We start from the raw sequence: 16,468 nt of genomic DNA, 5'->3' as shown, positions 1-16,468 counted from the left end.
TTCGAGTCTCCCTATCTTTGGTAAAAAAAAATAATATTAAATAATTTTTATTTATTCATTATCAATATTAATATATTGATAAGTAATAATATGGTTATTAATTTATCTTTTTATAATAATAATAATAATAATAATAATAATAATAAATCAAACTAATCAATATATAAATAAATTATCTTCTAATCAATAATAAAAGTGAAACATTTTTTTACGAATTATGTATGATAAATGGTATTTTAGAAAAAAATTATGCACCAAATTTCTCATATCGACGGATGCATGTGTTAAGTTGCGGGCACAAGTGCTTCCACTAGCTAGCATTCTAGAAAATATATATATATATATATATATATATATATATATATATTAAAAAATTGTATATGTCTCTATATTAAAAAGAATACATATTAATTTTTGTGTCAAATTATTTATTTTATATATATTTTTAAATTTTTAGAATTAAATTTTGATACATTGTATTTAATTACGTAATATCATATAAAAAAATAACCACTTTTTATATCGATTGTATTCACCTAAATGATCATCTAAAAAATAGGTGTAAGTGGACAATTATATAAAATATTTTACGCTATCAATACATTAAAATTAAACTCTAATTTGTATCTGAAAGTATAAGATAAAAATATATATTAAATCAATTTAATGAAAAACAAAATATTATTGTAGCATTATCTAATTAATGAATTTATTTAGTTGAAGATTATATCTCTGATTTTTTTTCTGTTCCACTTTAATATTTACTAGTAAATCGAAGAATTTTGTATTAAATATCTATTTTGATAATTAGTTCTTAAATATAAATTAAAATAAGGATCAATTAAAATATGCACATATTTTGTATTTTTATCTATCTAAGTAACTAATTCTATTATTATTATTATTTGAAATTAATTTTTGGTCTTTCTTTTATTAAAAGATTAAATAATTATTAAATAATCTATAAAATATATAATGAGGATATAAAAAATTTGGTGTATAGTTTTTTCTAAAATACTATTTATTGTACGTAATTCATAAAAAAATATGTTTCACTTTTATTATTGATTAAAAGATAATCTATTTATATATTTATTACTTTTATTTATTATTATTATTATTATTATTATTATTATTATTATTATTATTATTATTATTATTATTATTATTATTATTTTTATTTAATTTATAAAAATAAATTAATAACTATATTATTACTTATCAATATATTAATATTGATAATAAATAAATAAAAATTATTTAATATTTAATATTTAATATTTTTATATTATTTATTTTTTATATATTTTGATATATTTATAAAAAAAATTTTATTATTTTTATATGCTATATATTTGGCTTCACTATTTAAAATTTTTGGATTCGTCGTTACATATCTTCATTATATATTTTTATAGATTATTTAATAATTATTTAATCATTTAATAAAAGAAAGGCCAAAAAGTAATTTCAACTAATAATAATAGAATTAGTTAGTTAGATAAATAAAAGTACAAAATCCGTTAATATTTTAATTAACTTTTATTTTAATTTATGTTTGAGAACTAATTATTAAAATAGATATTCAATACAAAATTCTTCGATTTACTAGTAAATATTAAGGTGGAATAGAAAAAAAAAGCGGAAATATAACCTTCAACTAAATAAATTCATTAATTAGATAATGCTACAATAATATTTTGTTTTTTATTAAATTAATTTAATATATATTTTTATCTTATACTTTTAGATTCAAAAATTAGAGTTTAATTTTAATGTATTGATAGTGTAAATATTTTATATAATTGTCTAATTACGTCTATTTTTTTAGATAATCATTTAGGTAAATATAATCAATATAAAAGATAGTTAATTTTTTTTTATATGATATTACGTAATTAGATACATGTGTTAAACTACTTTACATTAATAACGTATCAAAATTTAATTCTAAAAATTTAAAAATATATATAAAATAAATATTTTAACACAAAAATTAATATGTATTTTTTTAATGTGGGGACAAATATAATTTTTGAACAGGAGTACATATATATTTATACATATACTTTTTTATATTTTTTTAGAATACTAATGGACACTTGCCTCCCCAACTTAATACATGTATCTGATCTTGCTTTTATGGTGGATTTGTTATTTTTTTTATTAAAAAAGTTGTTGGAATTCCCTTTTTAAGAGAGATTGTAAAAATTAATTAAAATTTATTTTATTTAAATAAGTTGAATCAAATTGGTGCTGCGTGAATTGACCTTTACGAAATTGGATAAATCCTAAAGTGTGATCTGAACTTTTGTTTTATTGATTTAATTTTTAATTATTTTAGACCTAAATAAATTGTAGATCAATATATGAACAGTTACCATAACAAATTTAATTTATGCTCTCTAAATAAATTAAATATGCAAATATCATTATCCAATTGACAATTATTAACGTAAGTCCATATCTCTAGATAAGTGCCTCACATTATTAATACACACACCCAATAAACACTAAATAAAAAATTAAATTAATTATGTTTAAATTTATCAAAATAAAAATGGTATATTATTTTGGTAAATTTAATGATAATGAAGTTTGATTTAAGAATTTATGTAAATTGTTTAATCTCTTTACTGTCAGATTTATAGTTGTTAGAATCGAACTGATAATTGAACTTATCAAATTATTGATTTGTTGATTTATTAGTTTAATTGATGAATTACTGATTGAATCGGCAGAATTAATCTCACATAAATAAAAAAATATAAAATAGTCCAAAATTTAAAATTAAAATTTAAAATATATATATATTCACTAATATTTTAAAAATAATCAAATTTCAACAAATTATAATCAACAAATTATAATTTGGTTATTATTAAATAAGTATATAAATTTTTTTATAATAAATTTTTTTATTTTATTTTTATATTAAAGTAAATATTTTTTATTTTAATAACTAACTAATTATTTTATATTTATTATATGTATTTATTAAAAAATAATATTGATAAATATCATATAATCATATAAAATAATTATATTGTAATTAATAAAAATATTTGATATTTTTTATTTATACATATTTAATTACATTTATATTAATAATTATGAATAAAAAATAATTAATTTAAATATAAGTGAGTATAAAACTAAAATAACATCTAAAAAAATTAGTGTACATTTTTATTATCTAATTAATAATTAGCATTTAAAACAATAAGGAACAACTTAGCCTAGTGGCAAGGAGAGCATGTAGGCACAAAGAAGATCCATATTTGAGCTACATCTTCATCAATTTTAGAATTTTCTCTTGGACAGTTCGGTCGAACCGATTTTCACCAGTTTTGAGCGATTTTCACCGGCTTTGATTGGTTCTAATCCTTAAGCAGCTTAGAGACTGGACCGAACTGGTTGAAAATTCGGTTCTCTGGTTTTTTGACCGAACTGACCGGTCCACTTCGATTCTTACAACTATGGTCAGATTATTTCCAAGAGATTTAGATCACGCGCTTCTTTTTCTCACTTTCTTCTCCCCCGTGCTTCTTCTTCTTATTTCAAATTCACGCATGCCTTACTCTTGATATTACAGGCTTGTTTGGGCGCCATTCTCGAAAAATATCTTTTTTTAAATGATATTTTTTTTAAAAGATCTTTTACAAAAAAGTAAAAATGAGTTTATGTTTGGATATCTCATGTAAAAAGATTAATTATGTTTAGGTAAAATAAGATAAAAGTACTTTTTTATTCATTTATTATGTGAATAACATATTTTTTTAGGAAAAAAAATATTTAAAAAAAAAGATGTAAATTGTTACTTATCAAAAAAGATGTTTTTTTTTTATTTTTCTAGTACTTTTACTTTTACTATTAGAAATTTGTCAAACACACTAAAAAATTAAAAAAATATATTTTTCATTGAAAAAATTTTTTTTATCGATTTAATGACGCCCAAACAAGCACCGTATACCTCTTCTTCTTTTTTCCTCCTTTTTTTTTATTATTTTCACTATCGTTACTGTTGTCGCCATCACCACCACCACCACCTCCTCCTCCTCCTCTTTTTTCGTCTTTTCTCATTGGAATTTCTTCTCATCCTTCCTTTTCATCCTTCTCCTCCTCCTCCATCATCATCATCATCATCATCATCATCATCATCATCATCATCATCATCATCATCATCATCATCATCATCATCATTGTCGTCTTCTTCTTATACATGTCGTCGTTATCGTTATCGTCGTTATTGTTATTGTTGTTGTTGAATTTTTGCTATGTTGATGATGTTGTTTGATCCAAAATTAATTTTAAATGTGTGTTTTATTCATGATTCAGTCTTGCTTGTATGCTTATTTTTGAACTGAGTTTATGTGTTGCAATCATTATGTAATTTCATTCATTTTGAGTTAATTATGTCACAATTGTTATGTAATTTCGATTCATTTCTGAGTTAATTATATCGCAATTCATTATGTAATTTCGGTTCATTTCTGAGTTAATTATGCCGCAATCATTATATAATTTTGGTTCATTTCTGAGTGAATTAAGGTGCATTTAGATCCGTTGTCCTACATAATTCAAAACTATTTTTTCTCTTTCTCTTCTTTCTCCTCATTTTCTACTGCTTCTTCTTCTTCTTTTTTTTCTTCATTTTCTCCGTCTCTTTTCATTTTCTTATTATTTCACTCTCTTAAAAGGAAGAAAACAAAAAAAAAGAAAAGAAAATATCAAACAAAAAAAAAAAAGAAACATATTAATAACGTTGTCTGATCCAAAATTAATTTTGGATGTGTTTTTGTTCATGATTCAGTCTTATTTGTATGCTTATTTTCGAACTGAATTTGTGTTACAATCACTATGTAATTTCGGTTCATTTCTGAATTAATTGTATCGCAATCATTATATAATTTCAGTTCATTTTCTGAGTGAATTAAGGTGCATTTGGATTCGTTGTCCTGCACAATTTAAAACTCTTTCTCCTCTTTCTCCTTATCTTCTACTGCTTCTTCTTCTTCTTTTTCATCTTTTTCTTCTTCATCTTCACGTTTTTATTTCATTTTTTTAAATTCTTTTTTATTTACTCTCTTGAGAAAAATAAAATAAAAAAAAGAAGAAAATATCAAACAAAAAAAGAAGAAAAAACATATTAATGACGTTGTCTGATCCAAAATTAATTTTGGATGTGTTTTTTTTTCATGATTTAGTCTTATTTAATTTGTGTGCTTGTTTTTTAACTAATTTTATGTGTCGCAATCATTATGGTAAATTTCGATTCATTTCTGAGTTAATTGTGTCGCGATTGTTATAAAAGTTTAGTTCATTTTGAGTGAATTAAGGTGCATTTGGACTCGTTATCCGGAACAATTCAAAACTCTTTCTCCTCACCTTCTACTACTGCAATCAGTGACGGACCCAAAAAATTTTAGGAGTGGAGGCAAAAATATATACATTAAAATAAAATTTGTTAAACATTATTAATTATATATGGAGATATAAAAATTTTAAAAAGTTAGTGAACACTTTTATTCTTAAAATACTATTCATTATATATAATTTATAAAAAAAATTATTTTTTTATTTCTAAAACTTGAACTTAAAATATTTTAATTAAATTATAGAAAATTTGTTATCCTAACTAATTTTTTATACACATTTAATAATAAAAAACTGAATCAATTAGCACATTAACGACTAATGGTACACTAGTATTTATAATTTGAAATTAGAATTATATATGAATACTAGAAAAATTAAATTTGTATATAAAAAGTATGTTTATATAAAATAATAAAAACATAATTTATAATTTTTTTCTTTCTTTCTTTTTAAAATAATTAAATTTATTATATATTTTTTAATTTAATTTTAATATAATGTTAGATAAAAAATTTTATGCATCTATTTAATTATGTATTGTAATTTAAATATTTTTTATTACTATATTTAAAAATAAAAAATATATTCTAAATTAATAAATTAATTAATTCATTTTAAAATTTTATATGCAACATAGGTACATATATAATAGAACAAAAGATATAAAACAAGTAATTAGGATGAATAAATTGAGAATAAAATAAAATATATAAATTCATGAAGAGAATAAAAAATAGATTAATACCTAAACTATAATTGTTTGAATTAAAATTTGCAATTGAAAATATCAAAAAGAGAAACAATGAAATTGAAAGATACATAGAGTCATAGAGAGTTATATAAAATAAAATAGAGAATTTAAAATTTACCTTTTGATGAAGAGAAGATGACCACTAGACAAAGAATAGAAAAAGAAGGTTGAAAATATGAAACTAAGAAAAGGGTTTAAGAGAATAAATGAGTGACGGTTGGGATTAAAAAACAAAAGAAGACTAAATTTAATTAAGTTAACTAATAATCAAAATCATAAAAAGATAAAAATGGGCTTAGATTTTTAATAATTGGGCTTAATTTATTTGTAGTGGGGTCATTTAAAATTTAAAATATATATATATATATATATATATATATATATATATATATATATATATATATATATATATATATATTGGTTTAAAAAAATCAAATGACACTGGGGGCAAGTGCCCCCTCATTCATAAGCATGGGTCCGTGCCTGACTGCAATAACAAAAAAATGACAATGAGAAGAAAACATGCAAAGAAAGAGAAGGAGAAGGAAGAAGAACGCAAAAAAAAAAAAAAAGACGACGACCATAATAACGAAACGCGTAAACATAAATGACTTAATTAAAGGAATAGTGTGTGCACATGTAATTATGCTTTTTTTAACAAGAATAGTTTTTGTTAGTATTAGATCTACTTAATTAAACTTAAATGATAATATTGTTTAAATGTATAGCAAATTTGAACTAAATACATGCGATGTAACTTTGAAAGTACGATTCTAATTAAGATGTAATAATTTTATAGTAATATCAGGATCGGAAACTAAATTTTTTTCGGTCAATATCAATTCATTTTTTAAATTTTTTTATTTTTTTTAAGTTATAAATTTTAAATTATAAATTTTTTTTAATTCTTAAATTATTAATTCTATACTTACGTCAATGTCGTCTTGGATTTTTGTCCAGCGCTCTCTGCGAGTCTGCTCAATGCCATCTTTTCTTCATGGAGAATTAATGAATCATTATCGAACAAAAATGGCATGAATTAACATTTTATGTCTTTTTTTTTTTTTGTTTACACTTTAACGACTAGCTAATCCCTTGCTGATCTCAATGTACAGTTTAAAATAATAGAAAGTATTCAAAACCATCTTTTTGAACGGTCCCGCTACGTTACCAACAGTATTTTTGTCAACTTCTGCCAACTCTTATTTATAATTGTGTTTAATAGAAGTGTCTTCGTGAATGTGTCTAATAAAAATGTCTTTTTTATGACTGTATTTAATAGAAGTGTCTTTATAAATATATTTTTTATGTGTCTCTTTATATATGTATTTAAAATATAATAATTAATTATTATTAATAATAAATTGGCAGATAATATGTTGGTACCTTATATTTTTTCTTTTTAAAAATATAAATATTAGGAAAATATAAACAACTACAACGAATTATTTCTTTTGTATTACCTAGATTACATAATTCCATTAAATATATAATCCTTTATAGGCTAAATATATAGGAGACTATATATATATATATATATATAGAAACACGCACATACTAGAAATTAGGAGGATTAGTTTACAACAAAATATTTTTATTTATGTATTTAAGGTTTGAATTCAAAATCATTTCCTATTCGATGTCAAAAAGAATTTAATAGTTAAAGCCAAAGATTATATATGCATGAAACACATGATGATTAAAAAAAATAAGAATGAATTAGGTTTGGTACTCAAGTTATTTTATATTTGGTATCTAAGTTTGTTTGATGTGTAAAACCATTTAGAGTTTAAGTTTGCTTGAGGTTAAAGATCACATAAGATTCAAGACTATTTAAGACTATTTGAAGTCAAAGATTATATTAATTAGCTTAGTATTTTTTCTCTGTAAATAAGATTAATTTTAATAAGTTAGGAGAATTTTCATTTATTCACACACTCACTCATTCTAAAATTTTTAGTCATACTAATACACGGAAACATGAGTCATAAATCTATATAAGTATTAAAAGACTCTATTTTTATTTTAATTCTATTTTTTTTATTATTTAAATTATGTTATTTTCATTTAAATCACGGTCAAATTTTACACATTTTAATACAAGTATTATCATTTTTATTTTTTTTGTATTTGTTCTTTTTTATTTTTTATTTTTTATATTATTATTTTTATATTTTTATTGGGCATAATTTTTAAATTTTAAGACCAATCCACAAAAAAAATCATATTTATTTCTTGAATTAAGATCATTGATACATGTTTAATACACGTCCATCCAGACTAAACTCATATATATAATTAGGAAAAAGTTTGGTAACCAAAAATTTTCGGCCATAATTAGTCAAAATTTTCTATATTTTACTTCATTTATATCACTTAATAACAGTTTTATTTTTTATTCCACTCTCTTATCATTCTACTTATCACCGTTCTTATCAAATCTGCTTATTAATGATATTAATTATAAAATCATATCCCTTTTTATTAGGCACTATTGTAATCAATACTTAATATTCTTTTTTATAATTTGATTTTTATATATAAAAATACAATAAAAATTAATAATAATTATATTTAAGAATGGTAATTATAATATCAATTACATTAAATAATTGTAATTGACTTTAATTTTTATTTCCTTTAATTCATTTATTACCATTTCAGAAATTAGAAAACGTGAAAACCTTGTTTAATACCTTTATCATTATTATTACAAGGATCATGAATTGTAGCTCGTATAGGTTAGAAGTCAACAAACACAATTCTAGTTCAATTACAAGCATAATTGGGATAGGTCAAGGAAATTTACAAAAAATCGCTTTTATCATTGCAAATAGTATGACATTTGAAATCGATCTTAACACGGTACTTATATCAGAAGGAATTGAAGAATAATTTGAATAACAGACGGACTCATTCAATGAAATTGTTGTCAGTCAACCAATTTTCGAAAATATTACATTAACTTTGATGAGGTATGATAATAAACTGATATAATTTTTTTTATGTTTTTATGTGCATTTATAATTATACTGTACTAACTAAGTTCATACACATAACATTCATAAGTTGATATACATAACATCTATAATTACATACAACTAACATCTAAAAATTAAATTCATGTTTATTAGATATTACATCCATACACATATCATTTTTTAGTTATTGCATAAGTAACTATCAAGTTACTACAAATGTTTAAATTTTATCATAATTGAATTTAAAAAATATCAAATTCTTAAATTAATTTATTTAATTGATAAATTTACTCATAACATCCATAAATTTATGCAGATAACATCCATAATTTCATATTAATAACATCCATAATTTTGTGCACATAATATTCATAATTTCATACTTATGATGTCTATAATTAATAAATTTTTATAATTAATATTATCAAATTTTAAACTATGCGTCTTATTGTATTCTTCAAATTATCTCATGTGCACTAATAAGTCATAATTTTAATTATTAATATTTTTTATTTAATATTCATATGTATGCTTATTTATTGATTTTAATATAACAAGTTAATAATTATTTCTAAAAATTGATTTTTTAATTTTATATTATATTTTTTATTTTCTAATAGTCTATATGTAAAATATGAGTTGTATAGTAAAAGTAGTTAAAATTTTTTAATTTAACCTCCATAATTTCTGTAGAGAAATTGCATTTTAATGAGTAATAATGTGATTGAGGGATGTTAGGGATTTGATTTGAGAGAAACTGAAACTAATTTTAGAAAGAACATTAATGACTCTAACCACACAGAATAAATGTGAATGATAAGGAGAATGAGTGATAAGGAGGTGTATCTCACTTGCTTATCAAGAGAATGAAAATTTTTTTGTAACATTTATATATTGTAATTACTTTTTGGTTACCTAGCACTACCCATATAATTAATACAAAAAGGTAAATGAATAAAGTTAGGGTTCAAGTTGAAGATGAGGTCAATAGATTATTTCCGATGAGAATCTAAGATAAAAGAGGTAGAAAAGAGAGGCTCTTAATTGTGACAAAAGGTTTAATGGACTTCAGTGGACCCAATCTCAGTTCAGTGAATAATAATAGTACTAAGAATTCAGGAACTTAACTTAAAATAGGACTTTTATCCTCATCATACTAAAGGAAAGAGAAGAAAACTAAGATGCGAAGTTCACACTTGATATAGACACCAAAATTGGATAATGGATACAAACATATCGGTCATGGTCATGTAACGTAATTCCATTTTTTATTACATTAAAACAGTGAAAATGACAATTAAATTAATTTAATATACAGAGAGAGTTAGCAACAATTTTTTGTTTATATATAAAACAATGAACATGCATGGATCTGATCTCTAAGGTGACAAGTAACTCAAACAACCTCCGAAACACTTGATCAATTGGTTTTACAATATTCGTTTCTATTTAATTTTTCATATAATCAATTCTTGTGTATACTTAGTTTTGAATTAATAGGGAAGGACTTAGTTATTGTAGAAGAAGATATATAAAGGAAACTGCAGATTAAATCTTATTAGCTTCCACGTTAAGATATACTAAAAGAAAAAAAAAACTGAAGAAAATAAGAGTGATAGATAGATAGATAGATAGAGAGATATAAAGATGATGGATTCGATTTGATTCGTTTTTGGTAATCAAAAGTTGTCTATTTATGCATGTCAACTAAAGCTATCAGTCGCAAAAGGAGATATGATGTTTTTCTTTTGGGCAAAAAGTTAAGATTATTTGTATTCCATTATTCATTGGTTATTAGGTTAAAATTAAATTTTAGTATGCCATATTCACTTATAAAATTTATTATAGTTTTTTTTTTAAAATTTTTTTTACATGACCGATAATCTACCCATTCATGAATTTTGGTATCACCATACCCCCCTCAAACTCAAGTCTCGTGTGGATGAATATGATACCCTCTCATCCAGTTGCAACAAACATCAACCATGAAACATCAGTAATGCTATTACCACTAGAATAGGAATTCCATTTTATTGTTTGTTTTTTTTTTTTTTTTTCCCAAAATGATTCTTGCTAAAATATGGCTATAATTCATATGCATTTTCAGTGTGAAAAAAGATTACGTAGATAACTAACATATATTGTTACATTAGCAAAAATGTTTGATTCAATCCACATTATCTGATAAGTCATACAAATACAAATACAAACATTTAACTAGATGGCACATTAAAAGAGTAATTTGACTAATCTCTTTGATAAAAGGTAGAATATGAATAAAGAGTAAAGATTTTTACTAAATCTAAAAAACAAAAAAATTAAAAAAAAAAAAAAAAACATTTTCATTGAACATGATATTTTTTGTGGGGCTTTTTTATTAAAAAAAATTAATTTTCACTTTTCACCAAACTTCACACTTCACCGTAGCATAGCATTACCCCGTAAAACGTCAATACACAAGGTCAATGATCTAAAGCTTACCATCCGTATGAAGCAGATAAAACTATACAAGTCAAAGCAAAAGCAAAGATTAATTAATACAAGGTTTGAATAAATAGTAATGAAGTTAGAGTGCTCAAATTGCAGAACAAGGTACCATAATTTATTATAGACCACGAGAATCTATACATACATACATACATATATATGGACAACTACAAATATGTACAACAGTGACTTAGGACCACATAAGTTAATGACTCCAACAACAAAACACTGTTTTAGAGCTTAGAAATGCCTATATAAATATATCCTCCTAAAAATGGTACTCTTCACTACAAAGAAACAAAATCACTAAAGCCAACAGAAGAACAAAAAAGTTTGAAAAATGGAAAATAAATACCCTACATAATATTGAAGTGCCATTTTGAACTTTACAAAAAGAAAAAGAGCTTGATCTTGTGACACAAATGATGCATCAGGAAAAAATGATAATGATAATAACAAAATTAATGAAATGAAAGGAGTTCTAGAAGTGCTAAATGGCAGCGACATAAAATGATGGAGGAACATGATTTTCACACAAGCTACTAAGGTAAGAAAGCAAAAGGGCAATGCAATAACCAAAAATTTCTGTCATCATGATCTTCCCTTCCCGGCAGCCACTTCACGCTGATTACGGAAATGACTGAGTAGCTGTTGCGCCTGCATGCATTCGGACAACACATTAGCTTTTCTTCCGCAGTTTAGAACAAGTTAATGGCTCGAGAAATGATATACATGTCATGACTTCACTAATCCGTTAAGTTTTGTGCATAACTGAAAATTCTGTTTGAAAATTAATATTTCCTTTAGGATATCATGCATTATGGTTTCTACTGGAATGATATTTAGATCAAAGGGAAAGTGTGATTAAAATGATATCAGCACTTAGTTTCAACCAACAGTGAAAAAGACTAAACCCTAAACCCTAAATGCTAAATACATAGATGGGAATAGCAAATTATGGAACCAAACCTTTTCTTTTGCTCTTGTCGTGCCGGACTGAGACAATGCAACTAGGGGTGGTACAGCTCCTTCTTGCAGAACGAGGGTACAAAACTTCGAACTATGAAGGCATAGTTGGAAGAGAATAGAAGCAGCATTTTCCTTCCCCCTTTGAGAACCTGACTCCAAAATTTCAACTAGCAAGGGAATTCCCCCTTGCCTTGTTATTTCTATTCGACCCTCTGCAATTGTTGAGAGATTTGCTAAAAGAGCAACAGCCTTGTCAACCATTCTGTCAGCTGGGTCCAATAACTGAGACAGATACTTCACAGCTCCAGCTTGAACTATCCGAGCTTTATTGTCGTGAAATATTGATAAGTTATATAAAGCAGTGGCAGCATCCTTCTTTCCCCTTAGTGTTCCTGAGGCTAGAAGATCCACCAAAGCTTTAACTGCACTGGAACGACCAATTTTTTCCTTATTGTTTTCTATTACGGAGAGGCTGAATAGTGCTGCTGCAGAATTCTCCTTGGCACCATCATTTCCTGTCTTCAAAACGTGGATCAGTGGTTCTATGGCTCCTGCTTCCATAATCAAAGACTTGTTGTCCTCGTAAATTGACAAATTCAGAAGAGCTGTCACAGCATGTTCTTGTGTTATCTTCACATTCGAATACAGCAGCGAAAGTAATGGTGTAACTGCGCCACACTTACCAACAATGACACGGTTTTCCATGTTATTCTTGGTAAGGAGCCTCAATTCTTCTGCAGCAGCAGTTTGCACCTCATTTGACTTACTCTGAAGGTCTTCAATCAACTTGTTGACATGAGATATGGTAGTTAGTTCATCATGCTGTAAGTTGGAAGCAGGAACCGAATCAACTTCCGTGTGGCTATTAATAATATTATTATTCTTTCTATGATTATTTCCGTTCTCCACCCCTACAATTTTGGATTCAGGGATTTGAGATTGCTTTCCTGAAAACCGAGTAGAAATCCCTGATTCTTTATTTGCAGGATGCTCATTTATGATTTCTCTGCACAACACATTTTGATGCTTATTAGGTATGGCTGACACCCCTTTTGAAACTGGATATACATAATCACTGCTAGAAATAGAACTTGACACTGATTCACTTCTGCTGTGACTACATGAAGCCTCAGGGGATGAGTGGTCAAACTTTTCTGTGTCTCCACTCCTGCATCCATTTGATTCTCCACTTAGTCTGAAAGAACCATCACCATTTTGCTTCTCAAATGCACTTCCAGTTTGAGGGGACGATTTTGAAGTGGAATAGCTACTATGTGAAGACCCAAAACTACACACAGGATCAAAATCTTGAGGAAATGAATGATCTGACGAGGTTGAAACATGGTAAGAACTTTTAGGCTTAGAGTTATTGGGAAGTTTGACAGCATGTTCCTCACACCAGTTTGCTATCATAGCTTTCACGGTATAATTCGGAATAAGATTTGTATGGGAAAGTCTCTGATGAGTCTTGGGACAAACAGTCAGGCCATGATCAAGCCACATTTGAATGGATTGCCTCTCGTATGTTTGACCAGAAGCCACAATAACAGGTTCTGACATAAGTTCCAATGATAAAGGACATCTAAAGTATTGTGGGATAGAGACACCGTGTTTGACTTCACGGCACTCAAATTTCAACACATACTCGCGTAAGTTGCAGACAAGATTCACAATTTGGTTAATTTCATCCAATTCCTCTTTCATTTTATTGACTTCAGTGTTCAACCTTTCCTTTTCCGCAGCAATACTTTCTTTTAAAAGCTCCTGGTTTGATGTAAGGTGAAGTAACTCAATAATTCCTTTTAGACGATCATTTGAAGTTTGAACATTATTCCTTTGGTTTCTAAGTGCTTCTTCTATATAGACCACTGCTGTCTCCTTCTTAAGACCCTGAAGTTCCTGCATATATTGCTGAAAAGTTTGAAACAATTAGTCTCACAGTTTATTGATCAAATATACCAAAAAAATTTTAACAAATAGAAGAAACGAGGATTTTTTGTTATTTTTTTACCGTCCTTGTCCGTTGGAACTGAAATGGTGTGAGGACAATAGTAATCGGGAAACAATTAACTTCCAACTTTGGCATACCTGAAGATTGGACAAAACTGAAGCATTTGAAGGTGACTTTAGGGATCTAACAATCACACGACAAATATCAAGTGAAGCACTCTGTAACTTGATCAGCAATTCACCACTTCGAAGAACCTGAAAATAGAACAACCCCAAAAAAAGAGTTAACATCTTCCAGAGAAAAGACTTACCAAATGCAATAACGTTATAATGATATCAAATTGAACATAAGAATATATGTAACTACTTACGCTGCGAATCTTGCTCATCTTTGGGCCCCATTTTTCAATGAGCTCTTTAGCTTCATTAACCAACATATCCAATTCCTCGCATTCTCTATACAGATTTTCCTCCAAAAGGAGATTGTGATCCACAACATCATCGAGCACAGGTTTCAAACGCTTCAACACACTAACCATATTATCAAAGTTCTTCTTAAGGGGGGTAGGCTTTACCGTATGGCAAGAAACTAGATGAATGAATCGTGAAATGCTGTTGATGAGACATTTCGCTGAAGTTGTACTCGTTTGACCTGCTTTGGTAACATCATAACAAACACATATTACCAAAAGAAAAAAAAAAGAAGGAAAATTTCTAATACTAAAATAGCTCCATTTTTATATTTTCTTCTTTGCCAAGTCATCCAACAACATTAAGTGATTAAAGTAGACTCCATTATTGAGATATTTCCAATAGTGTCACCAAAAGTTTGTGTCCATGCAAAACCTTAGATCAGCAACTAAACACTACAGTACTTAAGAATATCTGAATCTCATACCAAAGCAGATAAAATAAACAAAATGTGCACAAAACCAACTGAAACGAAATCAAATCGCAGAATGGGAGCTGGATTTCGCATGAACATAAAATGGTTCTAGTATAAAATTAAAAGAGGCCAAATGCAGTTAGCTGAAACATGCCTACCCCAATGAAAATGGAGCATGCAGAACAACAACTTTCAGAAGTTCCAGTAAAATCACCATGGGAGCAAACATCTAAGCTCAATTCATCCTAATTCATACAATTCTTCACCTTTCAGAACCATCCATTAATTAAATGCTCAAAATTCAATTAGCCCTCTCTTCTTCTTGACAAGTCCCCAATGGTTCCACCAATTACATGAAAAAAGAACATATCATTCCATAACCAACTCAAGAATTCCTCAAATTCATAGCACCATCATCATTATTCCACACAAAACTCATATTCCCCCTAACGAATCATAAAGTCGAAAAGAGCACCTAAGAAATCATGGAAAAAACGCATTAATTGGAGTTTTGCGTTTGCGTACCTATATGCATGGTTGTGAAGAACAGATCGTGATCAATTTGAAGCCATGAGAAATGGAAGTTTCCAGAATGAAAGAGGTTCGTTCTTTATTCTGAATTTTGAAGGTCATACCTTTGATTTATTCATCCATTGATGGCTGTGTGTTCATCCTTGAACAGAGCCTGAGGCAGAGAGGGTCCAATAGCTAAAGAGAAAATCTTTTATCAAATTAACAAATAAAAAATAAAAAATAATAGGGGTTAATGCTGTGGGTCCAATATCTTATACGGTTGGACCTATTTGTTGCCATCTATCTCAAACTCCAAACATTCAATTAACTTCAAATTTGTTTCACTGTTTTAATTAATTATCTTAATCTTTCATCTTTCAACAATATTACTTTCTTCTATCACATTAAAATATAAATATTTTTATTTATTAGCGGTTAGTTTTTAAATTTTCAGAGACAGATGAATCTTTAATTAATAAATTTTAAATTTAATATTATTAAAATAATTTATTATTATAATAAATTAAGGTTTTTTTATTATCATCACAGACA

At 26.2% G+C, this 16,468-nt stretch overlaps 1 protein-coding gene across 4 annotated transcripts; it reads right to left on the bottom strand.

The window, feature by feature from the left end:
• Positions 1-11,691: 11,691 nt before the first annotated feature.
• Positions 11,692-16,137, bottom strand: LOC107646186 (ARM repeat superfamily protein). 4 transcript variants are annotated; one of them, XM_016350389.3, is made up of 5 exons: positions 15,929-16,137; positions 14,889-15,169; positions 14,656-14,772; positions 12,568-14,478; positions 11,692-12,255 (listed from the first exon to the last, which is right to left on the bottom strand). In XM_016350389.3, exons 1-5 carry the CDS (start codon positions 15,936-15,938, stop codon positions 12,190-12,192), a joined length of 2,385 nt encoding a protein of 794 aa, XP_016205875.1. In that variant the 5' UTR covers positions 15,939-16,137; the 3' UTR covers positions 11,692-12,189. The 4 variants fall into 4 exon arrangements, with proteins under 4 accessions (XP_016205875.1, XP_016205872.1, XP_016205874.1 ...); XM_016350386.3 differs by having other exon boundaries at positions 15,562-16,106; XM_016350388.3 differs by having other exon boundaries at positions 14,889-15,172; positions 15,929-16,099.
• Positions 16,138-16,468: the final 331 nt, after the last annotated feature.

This window comes from Arachis ipaensis, chromosome B6 (genome assembly GCF_059453495.1).
Source record: "Arachis ipaensis isolate K30076 ecotype BB chromosome B6, ASM5945349v1, whole genome shotgun sequence".
Lineage (NCBI taxonomy): Eukaryota > Viridiplantae > Streptophyta > Magnoliopsida > Fabales > Fabaceae > Arachis > Arachis ipaensis.
The sequence above is the reverse complement of the archived record's forward strand: the minus strand, read 5'-3'. Positions and strand labels throughout refer to the sequence as shown.